The sequence below is a fragment of the Papio anubis genome, chromosome 7 (assembly GCF_008728515.1).
Source record: "Papio anubis isolate 15944 chromosome 7, Panubis1.0, whole genome shotgun sequence".
In the NCBI taxonomy this organism is placed as follows: Eukaryota; Metazoa; Chordata; class Mammalia; order Primates; family Cercopithecidae; genus Papio; species Papio anubis.
In genome coordinates this window covers 147,291,178-147,316,766 of record NC_044982.1, presented here as the reverse complement: position 1 = coordinate 147,316,766, position 25,589 = coordinate 147,291,178, and the positions used below count along the sequence as shown (strand labels likewise).

Below are 25,589 nucleotides of genomic sequence, written 5' to 3'. Positions count from 1 at the left end.
TTATATTTGGCTTCATTTCTCACTTCTGGTAGCTTTCAATCTCTAGAAGCATCCTGATATGGTTTGGCTCTGTGTCCCTACCAAATCTCATGTCAAATTGTAATCCCCAGCGTTGGAGGTGGCGCCTGGTGGGAGGTGACTGGGTCATGGGGGTGGAGTTCTCATGAATGGATTAGCACCATACCCTCAGTGCTGTTTTCGTGATTGTGAGTGAGTGAGTTACCACGAGGTCTGGTTGTTTAGAAGTGTGTATCACCTCCCTCTTCTCTCTCTCTTCCTCTTGCTCTGGCCATGTAAGACGTGCCTGCTTCCCCTTCACCTACTGCCATGATTGTAAGTTTCCTGAGGCTTCCCCAAAAGCAGAAGCTGCTATGCCTCTTGTACAGCCTGCAGAACCGTGAGCCAATTAAACCTCTTTTCTTTATAAATTATTCATTCTCAGGTATTTCTTTATAGCAGTGAGAGAACAGTCTAATACACATCTAGAGGCTGAATTATTATCAGAAATATTTTTTAAAGGAAATCTAATGTTAGGGAGGAGTTTGGAAAAAATGGTATCAAGGTCTCTTTGCAATGCTAAGCAGTCAGCATTTTATAAACTTTTATGAAGACACACCTGCTATGAAGTAGGACACATGGTAATCTGAAAAGCACCCTGGATTTCATTTTTAAATTGAAATTACTTTAATAATCTACAACTAGGATTTTTTCTAAATCTTAGGGCAAGCAGAGAGAAGGAACAAAAAGAAATAAATTATAAGTTGGACTTAACAACATTTTTAAATGTTGCTTAATCAAAGCCACCATTGAGAAAATGAATAAACCACTGACTGAGATACAATGATCATAACACACATATCTGACAGAGGACTTGTATCCAGAACATATAAGGAACTCCTACAACTTGATAATAAAAATAATCAAATAGACAATAACAATCAATCAAATGACAATCAAATTCTATAAAGACTTGCACAGATACTTCATAAAAGCTGTGTGCATGACAAATAAGAACATGAAAACCTCCTCCACATCATTAGTCATTGGGGAAATTCAATTAAACCACAACGAGACACTACTACATAACCACTAGCATGGCCCAGATGAAAAACTGAACACCAAATGCTGGAAATGTGTGAAACAAGAGGGACTCTCTTACATTGTTTGCAGGACTATACAATGGTACAACCACTTTGAAAAACAGGCCATTTCTTTTTTTTTTTTTTTTTTTTGAGATGGAGTCTCGCTGTGTTGCCAGGCTGGAGTGTAGTGGCACAATCCCCACTCACTGCAACCTCTGCCTCCTGGGTTCAAGAGATTCTCCTTCCTCAGCCTCCTGAGTAACTGAGATTACAAGCATGCGCCACCATGCCCGGCTAAGTTTTGTATTTTTAGTAGAGACAGGGTTTCACCATGTTGGCCAGGATGGTCTCGATCTCTTGACCTTGTGATCCACCCGCCTTGGCCTCTCAAAGTGCTGGGATTACAATTGTGAGCCACCATGCCAAAACAGGCCATTTCTTAAAAAGTTAAATGTTTGTCGATCCTGTGACCCAAAAATTCAACTCCTATGAATTTATCAAAGAGAAGTTAAAATATGTAACTATAGCCTTGTACACAAATGTTCATGGCAGCTAAAAACTGAAAGCAACCCAGGTGTCCATCAATAGAAGTATGATAAACTCTGGTGAGTACCTGCCACAGCTGGGACCATCAGGGCGTTTCTCCTGGAGCTCCATCTTCCGGTTAGGTTTAGTCAAAGTAAGGGGAGGAGTTCTAGGAGAGTAGAGGAGAGAAGGAGAGACAGCTTGGGGTATTTTTCCCCTTCCTCCCATACTTTTGCATCACAGTTTGGGCAGTGATGTATCCCTGAGATGTGCTGAGTTTTCTTAGATTCAACTGCATGTTCATGCTCAAAGACTAACAGAGGACACACTTAGAGCCACTCTACTCAGAAGGATATAAAACAGGAAACACAGCAGGGCAGTATCAGGTATCCCTTTTCAATGGGAGTGTTTGCTACAGTCCATGCCAAAACAATATAGGTATAAAGAGCAAAACAGCTATAAGCTGCCTGTCTTAAAATCCGCCTATCCTACAGGAGCCATTATGTCTTGAAATGCCCCCACAGGCACACTGAGTCCAGGGACCCAGCAAGAAATGTGCCCAGCCACAAGAATCACTGCAGTGAGAGATGCCCAAAATATGGCTTCTCCATCAGGTCTTTATAATTCTCCCAATCCAGGGATCATTTTAAGCATAAGCAAAGTTGCCTCCTAACGTATTCGGCATTCCAACTTTTCTCAGACTGCCAAGGAAACAGAGTTAGGAAACTAACTACAGCTCAAATGCTCGTGCTGAGGGGGCTGGCGTTGGCTAACCCTTTGCTCATGTCCTCTATTATTACAACTTCAGATGGCCAGTTCTTCTCCCCCAGCTCCAGCTCTTGCTGAGCTCCCACACACTTTTTCTTCCCCCTGTCCACTGTGGCTAGTCTCTTGGTGTCCCAACATCCACTGTTAGCTCCTTTAAAGCTATATAAATAGTCCCTTCATATAATTATCTTCAAAATACAAGCTAGGTATTCCTTTTGTTTCTTGTCAAAAACTCTAACTGATATATAGAGTGTGTGTGTGAGTGTGTGTGTGTGTAGAGAGAAATAGACTGGAAGGAAATTTAACAATAATTAACTTGGTAAAAATCCTGATTATTTAATCTTATTTTTCTTGTTTTTGTAGTTCCTGAATTTCCTACAATAAACATGTATCAATTTCATAAGCAGACAGACCTTTTTTTTTTTGAGACACGGTCTTATTCTGCCAGCCAGGCTGGAGTGCAGTGGCGCAGTCACGTCTCACTGCAGCCTCGTCCTCCCAGGCTCAAGCGATCCTCTCACCTCAGCCTCTCAAGTGGCTGGGACTACAGGCGCACACCACCTTGCCTGGCTGATTTTTTGTGTATGAAGAAGGAATGGATGTCACTATGTTGCCCAGCCTGATTTTGAACTCCTGGGCTCAAGGGATCCTCCTGCCTCAGCCTCTCAAAGTGCTGGGATTACAGACGTGAGCCACTGATTTTTTATTTTTAACAAATTTTTCTACCAAGGCCATTTTTGTTCTGTTCTGACAACGTGACTCTCCATACCTGAGAGGTATAGACCCGAAGGCTGGATTCTAGCTTCAGTTCTGCTGGAACAATCAGCTGTGTACTTTTAAGGAAGTCACCTCCTCTTTCTGGGTCTCAATTACTTCTGAGAAAGTTATTTCCCCTTCTAATAGCTTATGAGTCTGTAAGTCTCTACAATTAGACCCAAAGGATATACAACAGCTTTCTTCAGTCATGGCCTCCAATAGCATAACCGTATAGTTCAAATATTTGAAAAATATTGTATGATGAAAGCAGAGGCCAAGAGGGGGCAAGGAAAGGTAGCCACTGATGCTGACAGAAATTGCCCAGCTGCAAACTCAAAAAGCTCTGTGGTGCCAGGAAAGATCCTTTTCTCACAACAAAGTGCCAACCAGGACTGTCTGTCCTTGTAATCATCAGGAAGTATCTTGATTTCTCATAGTAGAAATGTTTAATCAGATTCTCTGACCGACATATCATTTCTGGGTTTCTGAGTCATACAGGAATGCTTTTATGGAGAATTCAATAAAAGCTGTACTCGATATGCCACAAGAAGGGAACTGTCCCTGAGGCCAAGATCAATAGATACTTGTTGATTTGACTAATTGGTTGCCAAGAGATTCTGAGTTTATCCTTAGAAAAAGTATGTGTGGTGTTGAGTAGGCCAAAAGGGATCTTTGAAGCAAAATAAACTCATTTTCAAAAGTCAAAAACAGAGGAAATTACCCACAGCTTCATAAGTTATTCGATATGCAAATAAAGCATGCGTTAAGGATTGGGAAAATACAAACCTGTCTAAATAAAGCCAGTTTGGCCTATGTTTTCAAGCTAATGCTATACATTTCCATAGGCTCCTGCTATTTCCTGTCATCAGATGGATTGTGTGCCTGGCAGTACCAAAAGTAGAGAAAAAGATATTTCAGGCAGATTGTTTTTATCACCTTGGAATAATGCCATAAAATGAAGGAAACCTTGACTACATCAGAAGCTTAACAGAGGGAAGCAAAGAAATATAAGCTTCACAGTAATCTGTAAAATGGAGGTGGCAAGGGTAGTTTCCCAGATTTAACTGGAGATCTAACAGATTGGCACTGGAGGTAAAGAGCTCTGAAGTAACTTCTTGTTTGTTCCTCAAACCCATAAATCCATGCTCCTGTGGCTTCTATGGGTTTTGGAAACGAACAGATGGTCAATAAGATTTCTGTGCCTGTAACTAGCATACATTTAAAAAATCCTAAATTCCTGCCCTCAACCAACACTTTAAGTACATCTGGGGTCAAGTGGAGTCCATGGCCATTACTGGAACTATACAAATCCCTGGACCCAATAATAAAACATCTTTCAGAATTACATGTCAAATAATGGTCTGTATTTCCTCAACTTCAGCTAATATTGAGACAGGAAGAGACCAAAAAAAAATTAATTGTTGCTGTCAGCAATAATAGCATGATCTTGGCAAGAAAGGAGATCAATATAAACTACAATTTTCCTCAATCAAATGATTGCTAATTTTTTCTGGAGCTTACCAAATTGTGTACAACTGAATCAATATTTTAAGAATAAGAAAATAAATCAAATTAAGGAGGACCTTTATATTCAATTAAACTAGTTAGTTTAAGAACACAGTGATGCCGCCTGTCAAGGAGAGCCATTTCTGAGGCCCTCCCCAATCAGAAAAAAAAATCTAATGGTGAACTGGAATTCTAGATTTAGTAAAACTGATTTCATGAGAGATGAATAAACTGTACTTGTATATAAGAGCCAAATGGAATAGAAGTTATTATTGAATCCAGTTGCTAAGGATTTAAGAAACTGAATGCTTACATAACTCCTATATCTTAGATATTTCTGGAGAGAACTGGAATCTAATACATCTACAAATAAGAGGTATGGTAACTAAATTATAGAACATCACTCAGTTTTATGGTGGGATTTACAATACATGGAAAGAACGAACTGATTTGTTGAGGGTTAGGAGATGGATACAGAAAAGTATGCACAGTTAAACCACAGATCTTAAGAAAAAATTGCTTCAATTAGTTCTCTTGCTAAGACAAAATGAAAATAAAAAGCAGATGTAAAAACTGCAACCACATATTATTCACATTACAGAAAGAGCAGTAATATGCCATTCTTTCTTTTGATTGTGACCACATGCTTTGTTTTATGCTAAGGAAATCAGATGCGTAAAAGCCAAATGCCGCTTTTAAAACACTGCCATAAAGTTAAGTGCTGGGCCAGAGCATCTATATGAGAACATCACAATCAGCGAGCCCATAAAGAGAAGAAGACTTCTTATCTGCCCTTTTCACAAAGACCAACACCTCCTTCATCTCTGAGCCACATTCCTAGAGTTCCTCAAACTATTCTAACTCAACCACATTGACCCAACCACATTTATCATCTTAAATCTATGTGGATACCAACTTACTACCTTATAGTTACCATACACAGATAAGTCAGAAAGTCTATGTTTCAGCTTGTTCAGAAAACTGTTTTCTTGACCAACAAAGATAAATCTTCAAAGGAATTTTTAAAATATCATGCCTTCATCAAATAACCCTTCCTTTCCCCGTGCTCCCACAGCATACACTTTCCGTACTTTTCATCTGATCAGTGCCCATCTGGTGGTGGTTCCTGTTTCACTGCACAGTCACTCCACAACTTGTTCTATGCTTACATCACATCCTCTGGTATCCTACAAGCTACCTTGAGGTCAGAGATCAAGCTTCATACTAGTCTGGACACTACATCAGCCACTACAGTATCTCCTACGAAATAAGCAGGCATTCAAAAATGTACTGATGATCTCTGCAAAGGCTTGACAAGCAACATAAATGCGTGAAGTGGGCCTCAGGGCCTGCCATGCAATATAGAGTGGTGGATACTGCAGCAAACTGGAGAATCTGTGCCCCATAGAAAGAGCAGTTGCTGTTCAGCTCAATCCAGTAATTGCCAAGCAAGAATTTAGGTCTAATGCTGACATATTTTCTAATTTGAATTTTTCAAGAGAGAACTAGAAATTTGGATTTTTATAGGAATTCACCTAATTTTTTAAATGTTGACTAAGAAAAATCTTTAAAAACTTTGTAAGCAAAAGGAGACCCATCTGGGAGACTAATTTCTCCTGTAGGTCAGGAGTTCCTGACCCCCAGACCATGGACGGCTCTGGTAGGTGGCTTGTTAGAAATCGGGCCCCAGAGCAGGAGGTCAGTGGCAGGCACAAGTAAAGCTTCATCTGTATTTGCAGCCACTCCCCTCACTCACCTCACCACCTGAGCTCTGCCTCCTGTTAGATCAGCAGCGGCATCAGATTCTCACAGTAGTGTGAACCCTATCATGAACTGCACATGCAAGGGATCTAGGCTGCACACTCCTTATGAGAATCTAATACCTGATGATCTGTCACTGTTTCCCATCACCCCTGGATGGAACCATCTAGTCGCAGGAAAACAAGCTCAGAGCTCCCACTGAGTCTACATTATGGTAAGTTGTATAATTATTTTGTTATATATTACAATGTAATAAAAATAGAAATAAAGTACACAATAAATGTAACATGTTTAAATCATCCCGAACCCATCCCTCTCCCTGGGTCCGTGGAAGAACTGTCTTCCATGAAACCAGTCCCTGATGCCAAAATGGTTGGGGACCGCTGCTGTAGGCCACCAGTTTTCAGCCTCGTAATACACAATGGTGGTCTTCTTCTGTGTCTCTGGTCCCTCTGCCTCCTTCCCTAGTTCCTCTTCCTCCTCCTGCCCCTCACTTATGGAAATAGACTTTCTGGATATTCCTTGGATGTGCTCTCTCCCTCTCCTCTGAACCACCACAGCACTTTACTTATAGCCTTCTATGAGCCTGGGCACGGTGGCTCACGCCTGTAATCCCAGCATTTTGGGAGGCTGAGGCAGGTGAATCTCTTGAGGCCAGGAGTTCAAGACCAGCCTAGGCAACACAGTGAGACCACATGTCTACAAAAAAAAAAAAAAAAATAGCTGGTGTGATGGCGTGCACCTGTAGTTCCAGCTTCTGGGGAGGGTGAGGTTGGAGGATCACTTGGGCCCGGGAGGTGAAGGCTGCAGCAAGCCATGATTGCACCACTGTACTTCCAGTCTGGGTGACAGAGCGAGACCTTATCTCTTGAAGAAAAAAAAGCTTTCTATGGCACTTGCCTGTGCTGTCTTGTCCACAGTTTTCTACATATACTCAATACCTCCCGTAAAGAAATACATTCTTTATGTCACTTATAATAATATAATTCGCTGAGTTCTGTGTCACTGTGCTAAACACTTTATGTATATTAACTCAGCTACTCTTTACAAGAACCCTAAAGAATATTACTGTTATTTTATAAACAAGGAAAACGAGGTTTAGAGAGCTTCTAATTAGTGCCCAAGTCCACAGAACTAGTAAATGTTAGAGCCAAATTTGAGGTGAGATTTTTTAAATTATACTTTAAGTTCTAGGGTACAGGTGCACAACATGCAGATTTGTTACATATGCATACATGTGCAGATAATTTCCATCTTTTTTTTTCTTTTTTTTTTTCTTTTTTTGGGATGGAGTCTTGCTCTGTCGCTCAGGCTGGAGCACAGTGGCGCAATCTCGGCTCACTGCAAGCTCTGCCTCCCAGGTTCACGCCATTCTGCTGCCTCAGCCTCCCGAGTACCTGGAACTATAGGCGCCCGCCACCACACCTGGCTAATTTTCTTTTGTATTTTTAGTAGAGACGGGGTTTAACCATGTTAGCCAGGATGCTCTTGATCTCCTGACCTCGTGATTCGCCCACCTCAGCCTCCCTAAGTGCTGGGATTACAGGCGTGAGCCACTGTGCCCAGGCTGAAGTGAGACTTTCTGATTCCAAAGTATTTTATTTGCCTGATTCACCGTTAAGTTCTCTACAATTCCTTATATCCAGGAGCACTCAGTACGTGTTGAATCAGTTGTTCAAAAACAGAAATTTATATTCCACTTAAAAGAAATTCTTAAGGAGGACGTAGAAAAATTACTGGTGAATTAATGGTTTGCAGAAGAGTTAAAGTGAATATGAACTATGAATATTTGTGGATTAGCAATTGATTGGAACTCATTCATCAACTACACAGATACACAGGGTTTATTCAAGATACAGTGTACTTATACAAAAAGTAGTCCAATCCAAAAATAATATCCCTAAAATACTTTGCCATGTTAGCATTTTTGCTTTGAAAATTCAATGTGCAATGCTGGTTTTAGTTAGAAATGAAGAAATGCCAAAGGGAAATTGAACAAAAGCTCAAAAGATATTCTTTTTTCTTTTACATGCGAAAAGCATAAATTATTTCTTTTTAACAACTACGTTACATTTTTGTTTCTACATCCAATGGGAATCCCAAAATGTTGTTTTCCCTTTTCTTTCCAAATATATGTTGTTTCACATAAAAACACATAATCTCAGTATGTAACAAAAATGTAATGTACTGGTTTTCCCTTTCATTATTTTTAAAATATCTTATCTGAACCATAAATGTGAACTCTGAAAATGTGATTTTGTTGATGATGAGAAAATGGGACCATATTCATGCTTTTTATTTGAAATCCTAATGGCCCAACAAAGCTCTGAATTCTCTGTCTCTTTCAAGAAGAGGAGGAAACAAGGGTCACCAGGTCATTCCCGTGCTATATTTTTGCCAAAAGTGCACCTTTTGGATGGCTCTATCAGTGCCTTGGACTTCACAGACTTCACTTCATTTGACAGTCATGAAAAACACATTTTCTATATTTAAGACCATAGTTCAGCTCTGAGATTTCAGCTACCCTTGAAATCTAATAAGAACAACAACAAAAATAAACTGAAACATGAAAAGAACAAAGAGTATCTCTGAAACATTTTATTATTCTATGTAGGGTTCCTCCTTTTTGAAAAATAGAATTCAGTAACATAAATAAACTAGCCTAACTCATGTCAAATTCCTGAGATATGGCCAGGCACGGTGGCTCACGCCTGTAATCCCAGCACTTTGGGAGGCCAAGGCGGGTGGATCACGAGGTCAGGAGACAGAGACCATCCTGACCAACATGGTGAAACCCCATCTCTACTAAAAATACAAAAATTAGCCAGGCGTGGTGGCAGGCGCCTGTAGTCCCAGCTACTCGGGAGGCTGAGGCAGGAGAATCGCTTGAACCTGGGACGTGGAGGTTGCAGTGAGCTGAGATTGCACCACTGCACTCCAGCCTGGTGACAGAGCAAGACTCCATCTTAAAATAAAATAAAATAAAATAAAATAAAATAAAATAAAAAACAAAGTCCTGGGATACATTCAAGTGAGGACAAAGATTCCAATTATCTCTGTTTTCCAAGAATTTTCATCCCACTGCAGAATTTCAAATCGATAGTGGGAACAACAGCACCACTACTGCAGTTTAAAGGATCAGAAGCAGCTGTTCTGTCCTTTAGAAATACAACCAGTTACAAAACTGTTTCCTTGGAACACCTTCCTACTGCTCCTTTCCCCTCAGGTTGCTTCAACTGGCATGAAGCTAGATCCCTAACCTTCAACTGACAGCTTAGAGAAGGTGCTTACTATAAATCAGGAGGATTACCTATAGGCTACTGATATTTAAATCTTTGGATGTTCCACAAAGATCACAGCCATCTACGATTGTAGAGAAAATGATCTGGTGAAAACTTTCACAAAGCTGCTACAGAGTTATTAATCTCTTACGCAATCAGAAATTTTCTCCTCAGTCTACCACCCAAACCAAACCAGATTCCATGAAGTACTAAAATATAGGGGTGGGGGAGAAATTTACTTTTCTGATATGCCACTCCTTCTACCAGATTTTTTTTTTTTTTTTTTTTTTTTTTTTTTTTGACAGGGAATCTCATTGTGTTGCCCAGGCTGGAGCACAGTGGCACAATCTCAACTCACTGTAACCTCCCGCCTCCCGGGTTCAAGTGATTCTCCTGCCTCAGTCTCTCGAGTAGCTGGGAGTACAGGCATGCACCACCACACCCAGCTAATTTTTGTATTTTTAGTAGAGATGGGGTTTCATCATGTTGCATGTTGGCCAGGCTGGTCTTGAACTCCTGACCTCAAGTGATCCACCCACCTTGGCCTCCCAAAGCACTGGGATTACAGGCGTGAGCCACCACATCTGCTTTGTAAAAGAATATTTGAGGGAACTACTGAGAGAAGAAACAATTCATTTTAAAACTCTCATAGGAGAGAAGTCAATATAATGAGCTTCACTGCTTGATGTTAAATTAAAGGAGCGAAAAGAATGTGGTGGAGTAAAGGGCCAGTGGCTGCCACTGCTAACACCTAGTGCCACAGGAATAAAGAAAAATAAGGCTCTCAAAGGACTCATGAGTGCCATATCAGCTTTCTTCCCTCCCCTCACTCTTGATCATGATCGAGATTTAGCTTAAATCATACAGATACAATAATATTAAAATAAGTATTTCCTCAGTGACCCCATCCCAGAAAATTACCCAAATGAAAGAAAAGTGAGTAGAAAGTGGAAGTAATCGAAGGAATATACACACTGTTAGGAAACTATGATCCCTGGAAAAAGCAACTGGCTAACAACCAGATTGTAAAATTATGTGAACTAGCTTTAGCACACGTTAACTTAAACAGTCTACGGGTTCTTCAAATACCTGATTATTCTGATTTTCAAGTCTTGGAGAAAAGCTGGAAATTGCTGGGGAGGCTGCAGAGAGTTCCTGGAGTTTTATATCAATTTCAGCAAGCTGCTGATGCTGGGTGACTGCCAGTGCATATCCTTTTACTGGGACCACCCAGCCAGACTGATCACCCTAAGAGGAAACAAGGGTCACAGGTCATTCCCAGGCTATATTTTTGCCAAAATATACCTTTCAGGTGGCTACAACAATGCCCAGGACTTCACACAAACACACACACACACACACACACACACGCACAAACACACACAGACAAACAGAATTAACATTGGGTTAGTAAAAGAATAATATGAAATAGTTTCTGGTTTTGTTATCTGCCAGCCTGCATAAAGTATCTCCTAATATTTTGATGGGGGTTTCCCCTGTGGAACAAATCTCTTAGTTTCACAGTCTGGTTCTCATGACATTCTCATTTATCTACATTCAAAAAATGTTTTGTGACATGTTAAGTAGGAAGAAATCAGGTTTACCCTGTAATGGGATGTGGCATTTTCAAACTCTGTTCCTTAAAATTAACACAGGGTCTATAAAATCAGTTGCTTGGGTTTCAAAAACTTAATTGATCATCTTTCATTCAACTAATATTTGTTCCATATTAACTCATAAAACCCATTCATTACATTCATTCAAAAATCTCATACTAAACGCCTACTGAACACATATATTATGCTAGGCACTGGTGATTCGATATGAATATCACAAGGTTCTGCCCTCGAGGAGTTCTCAATTTCTTGGCAGCAACAATTTTAACAAGGTGTGAAGAGTGCTGGTAAGCCCTGGGCACCATGGGAACCAGAGAGGATCAACTAACCTCTGTGGGCAGGAAAGGGCTGGAGAAAACAGGACCTTAATCAAGAAAACACCATGATCAGGTCTGTATTTTAAAACTGGAACTACTGAGAGCAAGAGTAGAGGCAGAAAGCCCAGTTAAGAAGCAATAGTTATAATCTAGAACAAAAGTGCTGAATGACTGAACTAAGGAATGTTTTCTGGGAACACAGAACAGAATCCAGAGATATATAGGAAGTAGAATTTACAGAACCTGGAGGTAATTTTGTGGAAAAGTACAGGGAGACATAAAGATCAAGGATAAAGAACAAGTTCCTCAAGACACGGATGCCCACTGTCACCACTCCTATTCAACATAATACTGGAAGTCCTAATCAGAGTAATCAAGAAAGAGAAAAAAATAAAAGGCATTCAAATAGAAAGAGAAGAAGTTCAACTATCTCTGTTTGCAGACAACATGATTCTATACCTAAAAACCCACAGTCTCTGACCAAAAGCTCCTATATTTGACAAACAACGTCAGCAAGGTTTCAGGATACAAAATCAATGTGTCAAAACCAACAACATTTCTATACACCAACAACATCCAAGCTGAGAGCCAAATAAAGAACGCAATTCCATTCACAAGAGCCATAAAAAGAACAAAATACCTAGGAATACAGCCAATCAGGGAGGGGAAAGACCTCTACAATGAGAATTAAAAAGCACTGCTCAAAGAAACCAGAGAGGACACAAACAAGTGGAAAAATATTCCATGCTCATGGATAGGAAGAATCAGTATTGCTAAAATGGCCATACTCCCCAAAGCAATTTACAGATTCAATGCTATTCTAAAAACCACCAATGATCTTTTTAACAAAATTAGAAAAAGCTATTTTAAAATTCATATGAAACCAAAAAAGAGCCTGGATAGCCAAGCCAATCCTAGGCAAAAAGAACAAAGGACGCATCACATTACCTGACTTCAAACTATATGACAAGGCTACAGTCACCAAGACAGCATAGTACTAGTACAAAAACAGACACAGAGACCAATGAAACAGAAGAGAAAGCCCAGAAATAAAACCACACACATACAACCATCCGATCTTCAACAAAGTTGACAAAAACAAACAATGGGGAAAAGGACTCCCTGTTCAATAAACGCTGCTGGCATAACTGGCTAGCCATACGCAGAATATTGAAACCAGAATTCTTCCTTACACCATATACAAAAATTAAGTAAAACCTAAATCTATAAAACCCTTGGAAGATAACCTAGGAAATACCATTGTGGACATAATCCCCATCAAGGATTTCATAATGAAGATGCCAAAAGCAATTGCAACAAAAACAAAAATTGACAAATAGGACCTAATTAAAGAGCTTCTGCACAGCAAAAGAAACTATCAATAGAGAAAACACAATTACAGAATGGGAGAAAATATTTGCAAACTATGCATTCAACAAAGGTCTAATATCCAGAATCTATAAGCAACTTAAGCAAATTAATAAGCAAAGAACAAATAACCCGATTAAAAAGTAAGCAAAAGACACAAACAGACAATTTTCTAAAGAAGACACATACATAGCCAACAAGCATATGAAAAAAATGCTCAACATCACTAATCATTTGAAAAATGCAAATCAAACCACAATGAGATACCATCTCACACCAGTCAGAAAGACCATTACTAAAAAGTCAAAAAAATCACAGATACTGGCAAAGCTACAGAGAAAAACACCTATACGCTGCTGGTAGGAATGTAAATCAGTTCAGCTATTGTGGAAAGCAGTGTGGCAATTTCTCAAAGAACTTAAAACACAAGTACCATTCAACCCAGCAATCTCATTAATGGGTATATACCCAAAGGAATATAAATCATTCTACCATAAAGACACATGCATGCAGGCCAGGTGCAGTGGCTCATGCCTATAATTCCAGCACTTTGGGAGGCTAAGGCAGGTGTATGGCTTGCGCCCAGGAGTTCAATACCAGCCTGAGCAACATGACAAAACCTCATCTTTACAAAAAAATTTTTAAAATTAGCCAGATGTGGTGATATGCACCTGTAGTCCCAGATACTCAGGAGGCTGAGGTGGGAGGATCACTTGAGCCTGGGAGGTCGAAGTTGCAGTGAGCCATGACAACAGCACTGTACTCCAACCTGTAAAACCATGTCCCAAGGGTGGGGGGGTGGGGGAAGGCACATGCATGCATATGTTCATCGCAGCACTATTCACAAAAATCAACCTAAATGCCTTTCAATAGACTGGATAGAGAAAATTTGGGACATACACACCATGGAATACTATGCAGCCATAAAAAAGAATGAGATAACGTCCTTTGCAGCAACACAGATGCAACTGAAGGCCATAATCCTAAACAAAATAACACAGGAATGAAAACCCAAATACTGCACGTTCTCACTTATAAGTGGGAGCCAAACATTGAGTACACATGGACACAAAGAAGGGAACAACAGATACTGAGGCCTACTTGAGGACAGAGGGTGGTAGGAGGGAGTGGATCAAAAAACTATCTATTGGATACTATTCTTATTACCAGGATGATGAAATAATCTGTACACCAGAGTCCTGTGACATCCAATTTATCTACAGAACAAACCTGCATGTGTACCCCTGAAGCTAAAATAAAAGTATTTTATTTGTTTAAAATAAACAACTTAAAAAATAATAAACTTTGTTACGGCCTTACCAAAAAAAAAAAAAAAAAAAGAACAAGTTCCTGATTTTGTGAAGTCGGTGATGGTGGTCACGTTATCCAAACTAGGGATTATATAGATGCAGTAGGTTTGAAGAGAAAGCTAATGAATTGTTTGGGAGCTTTTGAAACTGGCAGACATCCCCCTACGATATCCACAGATTATGTTAGGCAGTTAAATACTTTTATGTGAAATTCAAGATAGAGACTTGGGATTGAAATAAATACACTTGACTTACCCACATATCTACAGTGGTTCAAACTCTGGGGGCTGTGAGAATGGATAAGGTCATAAAGGGAAGCATTAGTGCAAAAAGAGGACAGAAGCATCATGAAGAATATTTGGAATAACGTGGCAAGTAGAGGGCAAAGAAACTTATTTCATACATTTTGATTTCAAGATGCTAATACCAGGAATTAAGCCCTAGGTGATAATCAGAGGCATTACAGGTAAAAACTTTATGCAGCAAGACTTTTACATTTTTATCCTCTTGACCCTGGCATTCACAGTCCCTGTTTCAGTGAAATCAAACAGTGTGTGGGTCTTGGCAGGGAAGGATCACGACAAGACACTCCTCTCCACTCTCTGACATCAAGACAAACAGATGACCTAGATTCGACTAATCGAAAGCAAACACCCCGAACCTTGAGGGACAGAAGCAAAGCTGCAGGGAAATGATTAATGGAGACAGTGATGGTAGCAGCAATGAGCATCTCTTGGAGAACAAACGTCTGGTGGAGCCAGGGGCAGCCAGCCCCTAACCAGGCTGTTCCTAAAGCCATGTCTATGGCTGCCTGGACATCTGCCTGGTGTACAAACCTGGTTCCCCAAACTTCCCATTGAGTCTATGGACTACTCACAACTCCCAATAAATTCATTTTGTGTTGCTTTAGCCAAAGTCCATCTTTGTTACTTGCAACCCAGAACAATGACTGATAAAAAATTTATTGCCATGCTATTTATAATAAAACATCTAAAAATAGGGGGAAAGTGGGTAGATTGTAGTATATCAATATAAGGATTATGATATAGTCATGAATGTTCTTAAATACACTTGTAAGTTGGTATAAAGAAATTGAGCCTCAGTGAGGTTCAGGTAGCTAAAGGCACACAACTCTAATAAACTGACAGAAGTCCAGGTTCTGACTTAAATTCCATTGCTTTCCATTGAAAATAAACATGAACAGCTTAAAAAAAAAAGAAACTTATGCATAATTTTTAAAATATATTACCTAATTACTCACAAACTCTAGTAATTTTTCCTAAATAAAGATGATGTTAATACCATATAGCCCAAATGATAAATAACAAAGAATCACAGAAAAGTAAAGCTATGAAATCGATGATGAAATAGTGGCTAATAGATTTTAAATTCTTGTCTGAATGGGATTATTTTCAAATGACGCTGAAGTTAAAAGAGCATGTCAGATTAAATTCAACAGAAATGTAAAGGTTTCATGCACTACACCATTACAGAAATAATATATGTAAGAGGTAGTAAATGGCATCCTTTTTTTCTATGTGTCTAGCGCCTCTATACACCCTTGCTATGTGTGGGGAACTTCTAGCTTTTAGGAATCTTACCTTTCCAAGATAGAACAGAAAATGCTCTTCACCAGCATCCTTTACAGCTAGGGTTCATGCAGGTAACTAAGGGTCCACACTACCAGACTCCCCGACTCAGTACTACTAGATGTGAGTGACCTGAGATCTGATCCAAACCCATTTCACTGGTGAGGGTGGTAGTAGAGACAGCTTAGGGGGTGCCATTCATTGCAAGTGTGAGTTCCCAACACCGATGAAAATATTTTTTAAATTCTAAATAAGTATCCTAGAGCAGTAGTCCCCAACAATTTTGGCACCAGGGACAGGTTTCTTGGAAGACAATTATTCCATGGACTGGGGGGCGCGGGGTTAGAAAGGATGGTTTCAGGATGAAATTGTTCCACCTCAGATCATCGGGCATTAGATTCTCAAAAAGAGCAGACAACCTAGATCCCATCCATGTGCAGTTCACAATAGGGTTCGTGCTCCTGTGAGAATCTAATGCTGAGGCTGATGTGACAGGGGGCTCAGCTCAGGTGGTAATGCTCCCTAGCATACCACTCATCCCCTCCTGCTGTGCAGCCCAGTTCCTAACAGGCCATGGGACCAACAGGTACCAGTCCCCTGTCCTAGAGAGATTCAAGAGAAGGTTACATCCATAAAATTATGCATGACGGCTGGGCACGGTGCCTCGCGCCTATAATCCCAGCACTTTGGGAGGCCAAGGTGGGCGGATCACCTGAGGTCAGGAGTTCAAGACCAGCCTGGCCAACATGGTGAAACCCTGTCTCTACTAAAAATACAAAATTAGTATAGTGCAGTGGCAGGCACCTGTAAACCCAGCTACTTGGGAGGCTGAGGCAGGAAAATCACTTGAACCTGGGAGGCAGAGCTTGCAGTGAGCTGAGATCGTGCCATTGCACTCCAGCCTGGGCAACAAGAGTGAAACTCCATCTCAAAAAAAAAAAAAATTATGCATGCCAGTAAAAAGAACAACCAGAGAACAAGAATTCAGGGGGAATTAAAACATAATTATCACTTTAGTCACTTTCTTTAAGTTGTGCATTTATTTGTCAAAGATGAGATTGTGGGGCACTTCATAAAGGAAAGGACACATTTGAAAACACAGAGATTTAAAAGAACACAGAGAATTTGAGGAATAGCAAGAAGTTTGGTATGATTTGAGAATATAGTAAATAGGTTCCTTCTTCAAAGTTTTCCTAAACTTTTCCTGCTGCACTGCTTCTTCCTCTGAATTTCTATTCTAACATTTGCCACCATCTACCTGACTCTAGAATTTCTATGTTCACCTCCCACATCAGATAAGAGGACTTGCAGAAAGAACGCTCAGTAAATATTAGTGTAAATACACACATATATACACACACACTTTTTTTTTTTTTTTTTTTGAGACGGAGTCTCACTCTGTTGCCCAGGCTGGAGTGCAGTGGCACAATCTTGGCTCACTGCAACTTCCACCTCCCAGGTTCAAGCGATTCTCCTGCCTCAGTCTCCTAAGTAGCTGGGATTACAGGCGTGCGCCACCACACCTGGCTAATTATTGTATTTTTAGTAGAGATGGGGTTTCACCATATTGGCCAGAGTGGTCTCAAACTCCTAGCCCCAAGTGATCGTCCCGCCTTGGCCTCCCAAAGTGCTGAGATTACATGTGTGAATCACCATGCTGGGTCTAAAAACAATCGTCTTTAAAAATCTCAAAAGAGAGCTGCGTGGCTAAACAGCAGAATAGACATGGTTGAAACCCAACTTAGAAAACTGTATAATGACCTTATATGTACAAAATGGCAAAAAAGGTTAACATTATGAGAAAGATGTTATAAGACCGGAAGAGAGATCCAAGAGGTCCTATAGCCATCTGTGGCAGACACTGTCTACTGACTGACATGATCCCCATTTCTACCTCTACTACAAAAAAAGAGAAAGCCATATACCTGACTCCCCCTTCTCACTTGCAGCAACATACTGAACAAATGGCTATGTGTACAGCTTGGCCGGTGAGATGCAGGTAGAAGTCCTGGGGACACCATTCCATCCCCAGTGAAAAAGCAAAGCCTCAGAGGAGAGTCTCTTTGCTCTTTATCCTTCCTTCCTCCTGTCTGCCTGGAAGATGGACACACTGCCTACAGATGCAGCGGCAATCTCGCAAACCTAAAGACAAAATCCACAAAGGAACGCAGAACCCGAGGACAGAAAAACATGAGCTGCTCACCCCTGCATTTCTTGTTACCCCATTTACAGGTATCCCAAAAGGAGAAAAAAGAGATGATGGAAAGGAAGAAATAAAAAACATAAACTTCTGAGCTGAAGGAAGATTTAAACCTTCAGATAGAAAGAGCCTACAAGGGCCGGGCGCGGTGGCTCAAGCCTGTAATCCCAGCACTTTGGGAGGCCGAGACGGGCGGATCACGAGGTCAGGAGATTGAGACCATCCTGGCTAACACGGTGAAACCCTGTCTCTACTAGAAAATACAAAAAACTAGCCGGGCGAGGTGGCGGGCGCCTGTAGTCCCAGCTACTCGGGAGGCTGAGGAGGAGAATGGCGTGAACCCGGGAGGCGGAGCTTGTAGTGAGCGGAGATCCGGCCACTGCACTCGAGCCTGGGCGACAGAGCGAGACTCCGTCTCAAAAAAAAAAAAAAGAAAGAGCCTACAAGGTACCAAGCAGGAACTGAAATGTTTTTAAAGACACACACAAATACAATCTGATAAAATTGTGAGCTCCAAAATAAGGGGAAAATTCTACATGCTTCAATAAACAAAGGATTTTGCATGCAGAATTTAGTTATCTGCTAAGCTAACATTCAAATGAGGAAAAAATAAATATTTGAATACACAAACACTCAAAAATTATCCACACTCCACTATTTCTTGGTGCAAAATTTTTCAAAAAAGTTCCAGAAAAATAATTCAAGGAATGACTTATACAAATAAATGATTTGTTGAGTCCAAACACACAGTTAATGGTGCGGCTAAAAATTTTGGCTAACTTTTGTTGAGAGAGATTCCTAACATACAAGAAGCATACTATTTTTAAAGGTTAAGATTAAAATGCGTAATATTCCAGAACTAAAATTCCAGATGATTTCAATATATCCTGGAGGAAAGAAAATGAAACACAAGGGAAATAAAAGTACACCAAAGATCCAATCTTGTTAAAATATGAAATTTTAGAAACTAATTATGGAAATTGAAAAGAAAATATGAATTGTAATATATTTTTAAAACTTGAAGGTTAACAGTACCAGATCAGAAATAGGATATTAAGTTTCCAAACCACAAGGGAATAGGGAGATAAACAAAAACAAATATGATAAATAAAATATAAAGTTTGATGTCAGGAAAAGATTCAAAAAGTATGTGGTCATAATGATTATGAGTAAATTAAATATCCTCATATTGATAATAACAAAAGATAAAGGATGACGAAACAAAGATAAAGACACAAAAGCAACAGCAAAAGCCCAGCTACACAGTACCTGTAGAAGATCAAAAACTAAAATGACAGACATGACTTTAAAATAGAAAGACGACATAAACACTAACAAAAATAATGTGCAAAAGGCAGTATTATTAACAAAAAGTCATTATGAAAGCATTCCTAGAATGTATAAAGAAAAGCTATCGCCATAGTTCGATATGCAGTGAGACCATGGGTAGCAGTACTGAACTTCACAATTAATAACAAAACCAGAATGAAACCCAGATCCCTTAATTCTTACTGGTATCTAAGCTTTTGTTAATAAAGCAGACACATTACAGTTATGTGTCACTTAATGACAGGGATATATGTTCTAAGACAGGTATCACTAGGCAATTCTGTCATTGTGCAGAAATCACTGGGTGTCCTTCCCAAACCTAGACGGTAGAGTGTACTACACACCTGGGCCACATCGTAAAGCCTATTGCTCCTGGGCTATAAACCTGTGCAGCATGTTTTGTAGTTACTGTGTTGTAGGTGATTGTAACACAATGGGAAGTATTTGTGAATCTAAACATATTAAAACATAGAAAAGGTACAGTAAAAATATGGTATAAAAATATTTTTAATGGCACCCCTGTATAGGGCACTTAACCATAACTGGAGCTTGCAGGACTGCACGCTGCTCTGGTGAGTCAGTGCTTCAGTGGTGAGTGAATGTGAACGCCTAGGGCATTACTGGCTGCTACTGTAGACTTTATAAACACTGTACATTTAGGCAACACTAAATTTATTTTAAAATATCTTTATTTAATAATAAATGAATTTTAGTTTACTGTAACTTTTTTACTTTTAAAACTTTTAAATTTGTTTAACTTTTTCACTCTCTTATAATAACACTTAGCTTAAAATACAAACACAGTATACAGCTGTAGAGAAATATTTTCTTTCTTTATAAGTTTTTCCTATTTTAAAATTTTCTTTTTTTATTTTTAAGATTTTGTGAAAAACTAAGACACAAATCCACATACTAGCCTAGGCCTACACAGGGTCAGGATCATCAATATCTTGTCCCACTGGAAGGTCTTTAGGGCAGTAACACGCATGGAGCTGTCATCTCCTATGATAACAACGCCTGCTTCTGAAATTCCTCCTGAAGGACCTGCCTGAAGCTGTTTTACAATTCACTCTTTTATAATAAGTACAAGGAGCACCCTCTAAAATATAGAGCTACAGTGTCACTAGGTGACAGGAATTTTTCAGCTCCATTATTATCTTATGGGACCACTGCCATATAAGAATGTTGACCAAAACATCATTATGTGGCACATGACCATACCATGAATCAGCGAAGCTAAAATATCTCAGAATTATGTGGGCATTTAGCAGTTTCCCTCACCCACCCATTTCCCCTACTGCATCAGCCCCAGGCATAGCAACACCTTCACCTGCTCCTAGACACAGCTCCCGCTGGGACCTCACCATCTCAGCAAGGACTATTTAGAAGATTATTATCTGTGATATTCTGTAGATATGTGTTTGGTTTTTGGTGGAAGGGAGGGATATTTTGTTTGCCCACGCAGAACTTTTTTAAATAGGAGCAGTTGTGAACATGTTACAAGTTTAATATTTCCCACAAAAAAAAATCTGAATTTCTAGCTTTCCTTGAAAAATTGGAGGATCCAGGCAGGCCTGGCCTGAGATTTCCATGCAGCAGCCACCAGCAGACAGACTGTTAGCTCCCGCTGGATGGGCACGCCCTCCCCTGTGGGCCACAGGCATCACTGCACACGCACTGCTTTTGGACCTACAGCAAAAAAACTACGCTCTGAATCTCTGTGTCCCTAGATGTGGAAACGAAGACAAGGATTCTTGTTCAAGTGATTCACTGGGAGAGTGCCTTTGGGACCAGGGAAGTGAGGAAAACAGCTGAGGGCAAGGGCACAGGGCCAAGCGAGGATGTGGTCTCAGCTGAAGACCAGCTTCAGTCTGATCCCTGGGAAAGCTCTGGAGGACACAATGCCCCACAGAGCTAATCTCACCTTTAGATAAAGGGCCCGGGGTGAGGAGGGAGTGATATCCTGGGCTGTTTGGCTCAGGGATATTCTCCGGCGAAGGGGACAGCTGTGTACCCTTAGCACAGGGCTGGGGCATGGATGCACAGACAGGTGTCAGGGAAAGGGGATATGGGCAGGGTGCCAGCAGCATTCAATCCATCATGTCCTTATTAAATGCAGGGGAATACAAGATATACAAAAGAGCTAAGTGCTTCAAGGAACATAGGAGAGTGTATTTCTTCATGGAAGCAAAGAATATTTCTCAAGTTTAATATGTAAACAAGTGCAAACAGTGGCACAGCACTCTTTAGGTGACCTTCCCGGACCCTATAAATACCTGCATTTGCCCCACCCCACCCCCATTACATGCTGTTCCCCTCTTTCAGTGTAGTCTGTCCCCACCCAGACTTATCACCATAAGCAGGCCCTCCTGTCAACCCCAGGACTCTCCAGGGAAGTGGCTGCTCAAAGTTAACTGGGCAGGAACAGGACGGAATTCTTTAGGATTACTGAAGACTACACTGAAACACCACAAAACCAGTTTAGGGACAGTAAGAAAAGGAGACAGAAAAACACATTCATATGTCATCAGTAATAAGTACATCACATCACAGGCAGAAGTTATTTTGATAACCAATGTGTAAACACTCTTAGAATGACATTAAATAATCCTCTGAAAGTCAATAAAGAATTGACCAAGAATAAATTTGAAAACTTCAATAAAAATAATTGTACAAAACAGGATTTAAAAAATTAACTTGTATGTTAAGTTCAGAGGTACATGTGCAGGTTTGTTACACAGGTAAATTTGTGTCATGGGGGTTGTGCAGATTATTTTTTTACCCAGGTATTAAGCCTAATACTCATTAGTTATTTGTCCTGATCCTCTCCCTCCTCCCAGCCTCTACTCTCCAACAGGCCCCAGTGTGTGTCACTCCCCTCTATGAGTCCATGTGTTCTCATCATTTAGTTCCCACTTAAAAGTGAGAACATGCGGTATTTTGTTATCTGTTCTGTGTTAGTAAAACAGGATTTTTTTTAAGTCAGAGAATAATGTCTCAGAATCTGAAAAATTATTGTAAATTTGTGCTACTGGGTCAATAATATGATTTTTTAAAATCAAAATTAGGAAGTGTAGAGTTCTCTATCAGAGTTTACGTACCTCAGAACTGGAGAGCCCGGAATCTTTCTCATCCAAGTCCTTCAAAAGCTCAACCAGCCTTTTCTTCTCTCTCTCAATCATAACCACTGGGTTTCTTGATTCCTTGGCCAACTACAGAATTTATTAATGGAAATATTATATAATCAAAGAAACTCATAGTTCAGGAAAATAAAAATGGAACCTGAGACTTCTACACTACAGATACAAAAACAGAAAATTTGCAAGATTAGGCATTTTATATTTGCTAGGTAATTTTATTTTACGCAAAAATTTTTGTATACGGCCATTCTCTAATATCCAAAGATATCCCTATAAGTAGGCCTTCCTGTTAACCATTCCAACAGACATTTTATTAAAAAATAATATGAGCAGTTTTCAAACTTCTCTATCATAGATAAAAAAATATAAATGCAAAAACATCCTTGCTGAGACATTTGGAAGAAATCTTCTTGCCACTTTCTTTGGGGTACTGGTCCACTAAATGAAAGTGCTTTTAAATTTCAAGACTATCATATGAGGAATTTAAATATTCAGTTACTATTAAAAAGGGGAAAGAGAAATCTACGGTAGACCTGCTGTGTCAGCAAGCACCTGGATAAGGGGGGAACTCTACTGCTCTAGGAAAATTGAGCAGTAAATCAACATACAACGGGCCAATGCAAAGAACGAGACAGATCGAGATGGAGAAGGTTTCCTGAAGAAGATCATATGAACGTGGAGCACAAAAGTCGAGCGTCCCAGAGGCCAGTCCTGGCAGTGGCAGGCTGTCCCACAAATCCAGTCTGCCTGGAAATGATCTGCCAATTATGGGGAAAGCATTAGGCTTGAAATGTAAAAAATTACTTAACTCTCTCTTGTCAATACTCCACACTTGCCCATGCAGTTTTCTAGTGACGCTGTTCAAGGGCTGTGCAGAGCTTCTGTCCTCCTCACTATATTTCTTGTTGCAAATTAATTAATTCGCAAACCCAGCAACCCCTGTGCCCTTGTTTAGTGTAAGTCTGCCTTAAAGACAAACCAAGTCAGGTTGCAAGGCCTGTAAGACCAAAGATGGGTGCTTGAAGCGGAAGCTAATCAAGGCCAGTGACCAGCTGCCGGGAGGTTCAGCAAAGAGGCAGACAACCAGTTGGCTTCTCCAGCCCAGCTGCTGCCAGGAGCATTTTCCATTCAAAGTTGTAAATGTACTAGCTATAAAATCAGTCTTATTACTTAAAAAAAACGATTTTACCAATACGCAATTTAAAGTCTGAGAAACATTGTCCAAAGCTATTATCTAAATAAATGTTTTGCAAATTGCAGGAAACAGACTATTTCTGGATAGTGAAATAAATGATAGATGCACCTAGCAGTTTTAAAAGGAGATAGGATAGGATAGGATGTAATGGGTTGAACATAGAAATAATGAAGTACTGGTTTATAAAAAGTTTTCTTTTATTATATCTACTAATTCAATCATTTATACATTTATGATGGTTGAAAAAATATTTCAAGACACTGAACTGAAAAAACCATTGCCATTTTTTCAGCTCATTTAGCCCCAAATTCTCGCTTCTGAATTTCTAAGTACATACCTCAATGTTTCTCTTAATAAAATCCTGGTTGTGTTTACCCCTGAGCTCAATCTTTTCTGTATTTGAGAAAGGTTTCTTTCCTGCTTTGATCAATGACTCATTTCTTTCCACATCACAGGTAAAATCTAATATTAAGAAAGTTCAAAAATTTTTCGTAATTAAAAGTGTCAATTATGCTAAAAGCCCACTTTAAGCATATATTAAAATATATAAGAAATAAAACACACACAGAAGAACTAACTTCTACATTCCAGATCCCTCATATATAATGGAGATCTATTCTTAAAAAGATAAATGTGCTACTGTAACTTCAAATGAAGTTCTCATAAAACTTGTGTAATTCATTATCACATATCAAACTTCTTCCTGTTGATTCCATGAGAATGATGGGAAATATCAATAGAACTTCAAGACAGACATGAGACGAAGAAATTGCTGATGTTAGGGAGACTTTAAAATACATATTTTATTGCAGTCTTGACACAAAACAAAAATTTCCCTAAAGACTAGGTCATCCCTGCTATTCTATTAATTTGCCATCACTCCTTCTGAACAGTGCATTTTGTTTAGCCTGTCTTTTGAGCAAGGTCTGGGAATTAGTGTCCCATGTCCTGGCTCCCATCCATACAAACCCCTAGCGCCCATTTCAGTTGGCCAATTTTCCTCAACCATTCAGAAGAGGCTTGAGTCAATGTCTGAGATATTCAGACACTGAGTGCTCAAAATAAGAATAAGAAAAATACTTGTGGATTCATATTCCCCTTTATAAAATATCTCATTTTCTCTGTGTCACATTAAAATATTTTAAAACAAGATCATGTGAGCCCTTAATCAAAGCTCTGAAAATATGCACGAAGAAGGAACGTCTCCTTAAGCACATGCAGTTCACCCTACAAAACAGGATGCATTTCCACATTAAAGTCCACAAAAGAAAAAAACACCAGTCACAAGCTCAATCCAGACAAAGTTTACAGAAACGTTAATTTTGTTTTCTAAGGGAGGTTACCTGAACAAAAAGGATGAAGTGAGCTAGTCAATTGGTGTGTTTATAGCTAGTTATCAAAAAGTCAATACAGATGTAACCATTTAAAAATTTTTGATGAAAATAGCTGGAAAGAACGAGGGAAAGAGTAAGATCTCTTGATTAAAATTGTTTTCAAACAAAAGTAGCTTTGAGTAAAAAAAAATTTTACTCAAATTTAACTTACATAAGCTTATAGGCAAATAAACCTACGCTTTAAACCTGGGGTTTTATTTTTTAACAATCACATAATTATCTTTTAAATCAACTACCAATAGTTAAAGTATGAGTTCCTTTTTTGGTGATTGGCCTAATAGATACAAGATATAACACTTCTTTCCATAATTCAAGTTGTATACTGTCTTTTAAGTTGAAATATGAGGTTTGTTTATTCATTCAGCTGAAGTTTCATATACTCGTAAGCAATACAACATTTAAAAAATACAAATTGAACACAGCCATGTTTATATTTATCATAGAGCTTCTTT

The 25,589-nt window shown here is 39.5% G+C and overlaps 1 protein-coding gene across 3 annotated transcripts in view; it reads right to left on the bottom strand.

The window, feature by feature from the left end:
• The window catches only part of FSIP1 (fibrous sheath interacting protein 1), a 188,360-nt gene that overhangs the window by 119,496 nt on the left and 43,275 nt on the right, over positions 1-25,589 (bottom strand). For all 3 annotated transcript variants that reach the window (XM_021940414.2, XM_017960512.3, XM_003900754.5), the window contains exons 7-9: positions 24,081-24,205; positions 22,510-22,620; positions 10,769-10,927 (exon numbers count right to left, since the gene is read on the bottom strand). In XM_021940414.2, coding sequence (XP_021796106.2) covers positions 10,769-10,927; positions 22,510-22,620; positions 24,081-24,205 — 395 coding nt within the window. The remainder of the gene's footprint in view (positions 1-10,768; positions 10,928-22,509; positions 22,621-24,080; positions 24,206-25,589) is intronic.